This window comes from Phodopus roborovskii, unplaced genomic scaffold, assembly GCF_943737965.1.
Source record: "Phodopus roborovskii unplaced genomic scaffold, PHOROB, whole genome shotgun sequence".
NCBI classification, from domain to species: domain Eukaryota; kingdom Metazoa; phylum Chordata; class Mammalia; order Rodentia; family Cricetidae; genus Phodopus; species Phodopus roborovskii.
In genome coordinates, this window is record NW_026126575.1 from 3,134,581 (window position 1) to 3,145,288 (window position 10,708).

Sequence of the window (10,708 nt, forward strand, 5' to 3'; positions counted from 1 at the left end):
ATTTCTTCTTCAATGCCTCCATCAAGTTATTTTTATGGTCATTTTCTCCTCCTCCTCCACCTTCTGTGTTGGGATGTTCAGATCTTCCTGATATAGTCACACTAGGTTCTGGTGTTGCACATTGTTCAATAGGTTGTTTAATGTATTCTTGTATTGACTCTTCTTCCCTTTGGCAAAGGCAGTGTCTTCGCCTCTTGATCCAACTGTTAGTCCTCTCTCTCTTTCTCTCTCAGCCTTCTCTGTGCAGTAGATGTCTGTTTTCCAGGGAGCCACTTCCCAGGGAATCTCAGGGAATAGGTGGGATTGTGGGTGGAGTGGGATTTGCAGGGAATGGGTGGGATTGTGGGTGGAGTGGGATTTGTAGGTTACAGGGTCCTGTGGGGGGGGCTGCCGGTATAGCCTGCCTGAAGAAATCTTTCCTGCTGCCCTGCTAGTGTGGCTGAGATGGGCGGGACAAGGGCCTGTGGTTTTGCCCTGGGACCAAGGGGCTAGATGCTGTGTGGTCCAGATGAGAAGCTGGTCAATCATCTCTCAGTTCTCTCTGTGCATTATCTCTTGCTTTTTCCCCACAAGGTTTGTTCTGTGCTTCTTGACCTCACACGATGAATCAGAACAGCAAGCTGTACACTAACACTAACATTAGAAACACCTTTTTCTTTGGGATAAGCATTGGGATCTCAGGCAACAGTGTCCTTCTCCTCTTCCATGTCCTCATGCTCTGTAGTGAGCACAAGCCCAGACGCACTGACATGCCCATTGGCTTCTTGGCTGTGATCCACCTACTGATGCTGCTGGCTGTGAGTGTCATAGCTACAGATATATTCATGCTTCACCAAGGATGGGATGATACCACATGTAAATCTCTTATCTTTTTATACAGATTTTTGAGGGGTCTCTCTGTTTGTACCACCTGCTTGCTGAGTGTCCTCCAGGCCATCACTCTCAGCCCCAGACACTCCCTGCTTAGCAAAGTTCAAAGAAAATTTATCCCCATGTCACAACTTATGGTCTCTGTTTGCCCTTTGTTCTGTCTATTCATTGATTTCCAGTTACCTTTTCATCTCCATGGTTATCACCCCTAATGTGACCTCAGACTACCTACTTTACATTACTGAATCCTGCTCTCTTCTACAATTCAGCTTCCCCATGAAGTACATAATGTCCACATTGTTCATCTTCAGGGAAGCATTCCTTGTCGGTCTCATGGCCCTTTCCAGCGGGTACATGCTGGCTCTCCTGTGCAGGCACAAGAAGCAGGTCCGGCATCTTCACAGCACCAGCCTTTCTCCGAAAGCATCTCCAGAGCAAAGGGCCACCCGGACCATCCTGCTGCTCTTGTGCTTCTTTGTGGTGATGTCCATCCTGGACAACTTTATGTTATTCTCAAGGCATATGTTCAAAGATGATCCAGTATTCTATTTGATCCAGATTCTTATGAGCCATAGCTATGCCACTGTCAGTCCCTTTGTGTTCATCAGCACTGAAAAGGATATAATTGGCCTTTTGAGGTCCATGTGTGAGAGGATAGTGACTATTTGATTATTCAGTGATGGATAAGTGTCTTCCAGATGAGACTATATTAGCTCAGAACTATGAACCACTATTACCATGTTGTGTGGCCAAGACTTTCTCCAGCAGGATTCAGTTCACACCACGCTGTGTGGCTCCATCATGGAAGACCAGTCCTGCCTCAGGGCTCCAGTATCATGCCTTCTGAGTGAAGGGTTCTCTGTTTTCTGTTGAGTTAAAACTCCACATTTATAGGCTGAGGGGTGGTCTGTGGGTAAGAAGACTTGCTATGCAAAAGCAATGATCAGAGTGCAATACCCCAGCTTACATAAAGAAGAGGGTTTGGCCATGAATATATGCCATAAAGGAAGAGGAGGGCCCCTGGGATTCCAGATATACCTAGGCAATAGGCTATATCTGGAATCAGAGAGAGACCTTGTGTAGACAGATAAGATAGACAGCAAAAGAGAAGGACATCTGAGGGCCTTTTCTTACTTCAGCACCTGTGCAAGGACACAGACATGAAAACACATACACACAATGACCCCTCAAAGTCAAAGTTTAGATAGTGAATCAGATATGAAAAATTACCCAGCTTTCACATTAGCTAATGTCATGAAAAGTATGGTCTTGCAATATTATTTCTAATTAGAAAAACAAATAAATGTAAGAATCTATTCAAGGTGTATTTTTATGTTGATGACAGTATCATGTGTCATTTTAAAAGAACCATTTGGGGCAGTGTTACAAATGAAAAATACAACTCATATCTATGAGCAGTGATGTCACTGTTGATGCTTGGATCCCATTACTTAGCCTTTAAGATCATGTAAAAATAACAAGTCCTGGGCAATGCAAATAGGACATCTGGAGAAAGATTGTGGCATGTCCTTTCTACCTTTTGAGCTAGTGAAAATGCTGATAATGGGCTATATGCTAACAAAGTTGTATGTTGTGAATGACTTAACAGGAGAGAATATTTGCAGTTATGTAAAGAGAATACTGGAAATTGGTGGGGGGGGGTGAAGAAACTTTCAAACAGAAATGTATAAAAATGTGAACATATCCAAATGTTGTGGCACAAGCTTGTAATGCCAGCACTTGTTTTGAGGGGCAGAGGCATGCAGAGCTCTGTGAGTTCAAGGCTAGCCCAGTGTATATAATGAGTTCTGGGACAGTTGGGGCTACATGGTGAGATCTTGTCTCAAAAAAAAAAAAAAAAAAAAGAAAGAAAGAAAAGAAAGAAAGAAAGAAAGGAAAAGAAAAAACATTCAATCCCTCCTAGACTTCCTGTTCTTTCTAGAATGTTTCCATATATAGTGTTCTATTTAATTGTTGACACAAGACACACATTGTTTAAAGCAGTCTGTTCAAATTATAAAGCCAGGAATAGTAATCACTCCACGGAACTGTACTTGTTTCCTTTTTTTGAAACTGAGTCTCTCAGCATAGCCAAGGCTAGCCTTGAACATATAATCCTCCTGCCTCAATGTGGAGTAACCATATAATTCAAATATCGTGAATGCACCACCAGGTGACTGAGGCTTCAGCTGCAGGTCAATCAGTCCTGTTTTGTCACAGGGTGCATAATGCTTTTGATAAGTGTGTTTTAGCTCTGTGGGTGATGAAGCAAAGTTGTGTGTAACTTCAGAGCTTGTTCCTGCCTCTGTCAATGAGGCCAATGCTGATCTTTCAGGGAAACAGAATCAACACTGCCTGGAAAACAAGAGTTCCATGGGAAAACTGACCCGGGAGAGGTTGCCTGTCATACCCTCAGGTGGACAGGGAAATCATAGGAGGCCCAGGAGGCCTGCATCCCAGAAGACAACACAGCGATGAAACTGGTCCAAATTAAGTCTAAGGAGTAAAGTGAGAAAAGTTAGGGTTGTCAGATCTCTCCTGCAGCAGGGGAGCTCAGATAAAGTTTCTGCTCAGCTTTCCTCAGGTGGCTGTTATCCAGGACAAAGTACTGTGACAGGCAGGTATGGAGTTCCACTGGGATGCCACATTTCCATGTCCCCAGCCGGAACTTGTCACCTTCTAAGAACACTAAAATTACAAACTGCAGAGATGCATCAAAACCCCCTCACCTAAGCCTGTGCAGGTCCTCCCCTGCCACGTCCATCTGGGTAAGTGCTCTGCACCCAAGTGCAGAATCAGAAGGTGTTCAGGGCCAGGCAGGCTGTGGGAGGAGGAGCAGTGGGACTCAGGGAGGTGTTCAGTATCTGCAGAGGGGACGATGAGCTCTGACAGCCCCTCGGTACAGGGGCTGTGTGCTGCATGGCAACGAGGGAGTTTTCGTCTTAGGATATTCATTTCCTAGTTTAAAGACTCTCAAAATTGATTTAGAATTCACATCTGTTCCTATGAACTAAATAACTCACAATGAATTGCTAGAGTTGTCAAATTACAAACATTTTACTGATTTACCTCTTCCTAAGATGAACTGTCAGAGAATTGAAAGGCCAAGAGTTCTCACTTTAAGTAAATGTCCTTGGTCGTGTGTCTATCACTTTGGTACATGTGGCAGAACTATTTTGATGTAAATTCTTCTGAGTTTATGTTATCAAATCTTTAAAAAATCTCTGTAAGGACCAAGGCTGAAGATTCTAAACCACACCCCACAGAGGGGAACTCACAGGATTGCAAAGTGCCTGCCTAATGTTTGCCCGTGGTCACTATTCATCGCAATTCAATTTCTGAAATCACAATTAGTGGTGTTGGTCCTTGGTCTCTGACAGCCTGGTAGGAGCTGTTGATGAGTGGCAATGATGGTGAGGTTGTCAGGACAATAATTATTAAATTACAGTGACCATGGTGGTGGGTTCCTTCCATGACTCTCTGAGACCTAGGAAGAGTGGTTTCATGTTTTATCTTTTCTCTATGTTCTAATCTCATTTTGTTTTGGGAAAATTTTGGACAACTTAACTCCATCCTGCTCTGCTGTCTCTACTTGGTTTTCAGGTTTTCACCAAACCTCATCTTTTCATGAACTTATGGAAGAGATGAACAGGAACCAACTCACTTCTCTTGTGACTGAGGCAATGAGTGTACTGGTAGCCCCTTAGCAGGCCTTCCTGGGTGATGAGTGAAGCAGGTTGTGCTGCAGTGCTCTGTGGGGTCCAGTGTTAGTGGCTGGAGTCTGTGTCATGCTGCTCCTCTGGGGGCATCTGCTTTCTGGAGGTTGATTTAGAAACACCAGGTGACATGCTTGCTGCCAGTCTAAGCCTAGAGACATAGCTTCAAAGGTTTCAAAATTTAAAATTACAGTTCTCACACAATCTTTCAGAAACAGTTGTCATTCCTTAGCCCAAACGTTCTTCATAATTGTCCACCATATTCCAACAGTTCATTTATTTCTGGCATCTCTGGAAACAGTGTTGGCATATGTTTGGTGGTGGTTTTCCCTTCCCTGGTGGGCCAGCCATTTCTCTCTAGTGTCTTTCTAGTTTTAAAGTTAGCATTTTGCCAAAGGTAAACAGCCCGATTGAGTGACCTCATCCTCAAGCCACTTGCATGAAGAAGGATCAGTGCCGCATACCAAACCTCTCCCTTTTGTGATCCTGTGGATTGTGGGATATCCATGGTTTGGGTAACTGTGGGATGACACAAAGGCTAAAGTCATGTCTTTGATTCAGACAGCACAGGGGGTTTCAATTCCTCTGTCCTGAATAGCCACAGCCTTCACAGTCAGCTTTAACTGAGGAATTTTAGATTCCTCTTTGTCATTTATTGCTCTGTGCATGTTTTCTTTTCCTAATCTTCCAAATGTCTTCCCTTGCTCCTCTCCAACATAGCCTCTAATCTTATATTTTTGGTTGTGAGCCTAGCCTTTAATGGCTGAGCTGTCTATCCCTCTGGCCCAATAGATTTTATTCTGTACATCTATTTCATGAATCTGGGATCTTTTCTGGCATGATGTCCAGAACTTCATGTCTGTAGAAAGTAGTCTGTCTTGTTATGTTATATGAAATCAATCACAGTGCATGCTAAAGAGGCTATCATAGGCTTTCTCAGGCCATCTCAGGCTGTCACAGCTCACTCTCTTCTGCCTTCTGTTAGATGAGTATCCCTTAAGTCATTCTGTAGATCTGAGAGTGTCAGTCTGTCTCCTGGTCTTCTAATATATGCTCAGTTAGGAAGGTGTGAGCTTTTGAGGTTCAGCTGGGAAGGGACAGGCTAGAGGATTTCCTGTGGCTTGTACTCAAGAAGGGGTCATACACACCAAAAGATTTTCTATAAAAATTATATATCTGCCTAGGATCCGTGTACCTTCCTGATTCTTACTATATAAATTTGTATGATGCATGTAATGTGGAGGTAACGGGATGACTTCAGAAACATTGTCTGTCTCTATTGGCAAGCTGGCGTGCATGATGATAAGCAGTCATGTCACTGTCAATTTTCTCTTTTGCTAACATGGAATCCCACTTCCAGAAAGTAAGGTTTTCCAGTGGCTTCAAAGTAGGAATTTTTGAGAATATCACTGAGGATTCATGGCACATACCTGACTTTCCTAAATGCAATACTAAAGTATTGCAGGGCTGCTGTTTCTGAAGTGATGCTGAAAATAGCCCAGCCCATGCCCTGCTCTGCAGAGCCAGTAGTCTGACAATGCAATTGTTCATAAAGATCAGTTCCCTTTCTTTTCTGGTTAGTTCAGTGGAATTAAGGGGAAAACACAAATTTCCAGAAACAACATGAGAGAAAACTCTTTTACTTCTTAGTTAGTCAGTACTAATGTGTATGTGATACAAATAGGTGTGTGTTTTCTTCCATGAAATAAATGTATAAAACATGTGCCTGCCCCTCAGTGCACACAGCACTAGATGACATTCAGAGTGAGTGCTCCTGATGACATCTGTTCCATAAAGCTTGGAGACAATGGATCCCTGTTACTCTCTCCTTTCTTTTCCTAGGTTCTCATGGCACAACTCAAATGTTTCAGTTCTTCAAAGTTGAGGGGACTGCCATTTTACCTGATCACTGGAAAATGTAGCTGCCTGCTCCTCTCCCTCCTCTCCCTCCTTATTGTATTCTCATTCTTCTGACCGGGATAACAAATGCATAAACTTTATTAAGAACTTCACAATTCAATGGGAATAATTAAGCGTCTGCTATCTGGAATGATGGTCTGTAAACTTATAAGGGATTAACCTTTTCTAACAATGGTATAGAATTTTTATTTCAGAAAAATCTGCTTTGTGAAATGTTTTCACCAACTATCTGTCTAAATCCCTAAACTGTACCCTGTACTTATGAATTTTATCCCCCTTGCCTCTCCTTATTATCTTCCATTATGTGTCACGTGGTCTTAATAAGTATAAAACAATTCCACCCTATACTTTTGATTTTCAGTGATAAATTTTTACTGTGTAACGGGAATTTGTTTTCAACATTACATGCCCCACATACATGGTGTCTGTGCTTGACACAAGTTAGAATTATTGTAGAAGAAAGAACCTCAATTGAGAAAATGCCCCCACCAGGCTAGCCTGTGGGCAAGCACCTGGTACATTTTCTTGATTGATGATTAATTTGATATGGGAGGGCCTAGCTCACTACGGACAATGCCACTCCTGAGCTGGTGGTCCTAGGTGTTATAAGAAAGCAGGTTGAATAAGCTATAATGAGCAAGCTGGTGAACAACACTACTCTATGGCCTCTGCATCAGTTTCTGTCTCCAGGTCCCTGTCCTGAGTTCTTTTCCAAACTTCCCTGGATGATGACCTACAAGCTATATGGTGAAATGATCCCTCTCTCCACCAACTTACTTTTGGTTATGGTATTTATCACAGCAACAGAAATCCTAACAAAGACAGAAATTGGTACTAGGTCATGAGGCATTTCTTTGATAGGCTTGACCATGTGTTTTTGTGGAAGGACTTTGAAGCTTTCGGCTGGAAAATCCATAGACTGTTGATATCTTAGTGGGTTATTCTTTGTGATCTTAGAATATAAAGGTGAGAGCAGTGTAGAGGATGGACATAACACATGGAGGTCCAGAGGAGAATCTGAGCACCCCTTAAACTTTCTATGAATTAAGAACACTAAAGCAAAACCTTTGCCTTGTAGGAACAATTAAAATCTGCTGCCAAGTGTTTTTCTTAGGTTCAACACACTGACACTGTGGTCCCTGCACCTCATGCTGGTAGCCAAAGTTGGTAGCCTGAGAGTCTCTTAGGTAGTACTGGTTTTGAAAATATGAAAGGGTCATGGAGTACAGTTATGGTTTGGCATCGTGTGGTAGGGTTAGAGTCCCTGCAGAGAGCCAAGGAGAGACTACAGATGTTAAGATACAGCACAATTGCAGTGCAGATCCAAGCAATTTGGAGATACCAGTATAATGGGACAACTACCAAGGACAGCAGCTGCTGTGGGATGAAGCCAGTTTGAGCCTAGAATACAGCTGTGTGAGCTATGGACAGCTTCCCAAGGCCTGTGGAGGGGCCAGAAGTCCATTAGTGAGTCCCAGAAGTCTGACACTGACATTTACAATATTGGACTTCATTGAACTTGATTGCCACTGTGTCCTGGTTTTCCCTTTTCAAAAACGTTAGAAGGCCAGCTTCTAAAATTTTCACTCAGAGTTTAAAAAAAAAAAAAAAAGCTACAAATAAGGGAAGGAACCAAAATCTGACAGAAAAAGGAATTAACTCACACACAATTATGCCCCTTATTCTTGTTTTACTCCCTTTCTCTCTTGCTGTCATTTGTTTCTCTTTTTCTCCATTTCTTTGTCTTTGTTTTCTGTTTCTGTCTCTGTCTCTCCCCAGTTCTTGGGGGTACAGGTATCTATACATTTGCAACATTAATTCTTTTTGCAATTCAATGTGAAGCTTGAGTTTCTCAGGGTCAGCAATGCAGATAAAATTTACACAGAGAGCAATAAACTAGAACTGCTAGGAGAAGCTTTTAGTATCAATTGTTTAGGATTGTAAGTCAAATAGAGGGTCTTAGTTTAATTTGCACAAGAAACTAAGCCTTTCAGTACTCTGGTCTCAGTGGTGGCAGAGGCCTTCAGGAAAGCTTACTTTTCCCTAAGGATGAGCAAATGGGATGATTACCTTCTCAAGAGAAAGCAGTAAATCTTTGAGCTAAAATTTTGAGTTAATTCAACAAGAAGTTTGAGAGTCTTTTAGTGCATGGTTAATTTATGTTATCACTTCTCTATCTGCCAGTGAGGTAAAATCATGGCATGCTTTTTTTTTTTCTATCCATCTAGGCAGCTATGAATTAACAACTTGGGTGTGTAGTGATTCTATGTCCTTGGATATATGGGAATGTCTTAGACTGAATGCTTTTGCCTGGGTTCTAAACACTCATCAAATGCCTTCAATAAAAGTAATTGCAGGAAGGCAGATCTCTGCAATTGCAATAGACGGGGGAAAAAGGACCTGATAGAGGGAAACAGGTCTTACATGTAGCTAAGGAGTGTAATCAGTAAACTGGGACCTATTAATGGAGAACAGGTTTTACATATAACATCAGTAAATTCCAAATGCATGGGGAAATTTGTTCCCAGTAAATCATCAAATAGTGCTAAATAAATTCCAAGTTTGTTGTAGAAAGGAATAAACTATAGGAAGAATCTACAGCAAGAAACAGCCAATTTATCGACAATATTATAATGCCAAGTACAACGTTTGTACTGGTTCAATCCATCAGGAGAATTCTTAATTATTCTGAGTTATCTTGTGATACAATGACTGTATAATTACTGTGTGATCTTGAGGCTTGTAGCATTCCCACAGAAGATGTGAGTGATTTACAGGGACTTTGAAGTTCTAGAAAGAGGATGGGTATTTATTTATTTATTTATTTATTTATTTATTTATTTATTTGGAGCGATACTTAAAATGTTAGAGAGACTCAACTATTTTGGAGAGGCTATGAGTATTTTAGGGAGAGTTAACTTTTAAAGGGTGGAACTTTTAAATTTTGGAATATATTTTATATTGTGGTGTTGATATTAGTAATGATAGCTTCAGAACGCCAAGAGATGAAAGGTTATAGTGTAACAGTGGTGTGTTTGTGTGTCAAGTTGACAAGGGGTTAACTATGCTGACTTTTTTTTTTCTCAAGTTGACACAAATTAGAGCCATTTGGGAAGAGGGAAACTCAATTGAGGAAATACACCTACCAGACTGGCCTTGGGCAAGCATATGGTGTATTTTCTTGGTTGATGATTGATGTGAGAGGGCCCAACTCACCGGGTGCAGGTCCTGTGTTGGTAGTCCTGGGTGCTTTAGAGGACAGACTGAGAAAGCCATGAGGCACAAGCCAGTAAGCAGCACTGTGCCATGGCCTGAACATCAGTCCCTGCCTCCTGGTACTTGCCATAAGTTCATTTCCCAACTTTCCTGGATAATGGACTATCAGTTGTAACATGAAATAAAGGCTTTCCTCTCCAACTTGTTTTTGGATATGTTATTTTAGTTAGTCAGTGTCTAATCAAATAAACTGCAACAATTCAAAAAACATACATACCACATTTTTAATAAAAACTTGGAGTTGGCATATCTGGAATCTGAAAAGTATCATGGCTCAGTTAAGCAGAGAGGGAATCTTAGACTCCTATGAAACCCATCTATCAAGACTGAGTTGGACCATTTTCCTTTAATTAATCCCATAAAATGGGATAGGATAGCCCTGGATCTGCTACAACTGTAGTTCTATTTACCCCTTGACTTCATGAGCTGAAGGAGAAGTAAGTAGAATATGCTCCTACTGAGCTTACATTTTGCTTCTATCATCGAGGCAAGAGATTAGAAACAGGGAAGGTGCAATTACAGAGCAGCGCTCAAAGCTGAATTGTCCATCAGAGTTCTCTGCAGAGGACCTCACCCAAATATTCACTATTTGTGATTATCTTTTATCTTCTGTTTCAGGCAGGAACAGAGCTGATCAGCCACCGTGAGTGAGCTGCTTCAACTCTCCCACACATCAACATAAGGCACTGCATTAGAGAACCAGCAGCCAGAACACTGACAGACCATCATGTGCTGGAACACTGTCGTGTTTTGTGTGCATAAAGCATGTTCTTACACACCTAGTATCTCCATGACACAGGAACATGACTGTCCATATGTTCCAGAGGAGGTGACTGGAACTCTCCCATAGAGAGTGCTAAAGGTCACACTTGGAGGAAACAGAAATCATGGATGGAATATGAAATATTCTGGATTAATAGTTCACA

General features: G+C 41.7%; 1 protein-coding gene across 1 annotated transcript; it reads left to right on the forward strand.

Moving 5' to 3' along the window:
• The first annotated feature begins 602 nt into the window (after positions 1-602).
• LOC127236026 (vomeronasal type-1 receptor 94-like) lies at positions 603-1,539 on the forward strand. The gene is given in 2 exon segments (XM_051203436.1): positions 603-959; positions 961-1,539. Coding segments are annotated over 2 exon segments (936 nt in total).
• Positions 1,540-10,708: the final 9,169 nt, after the last annotated feature.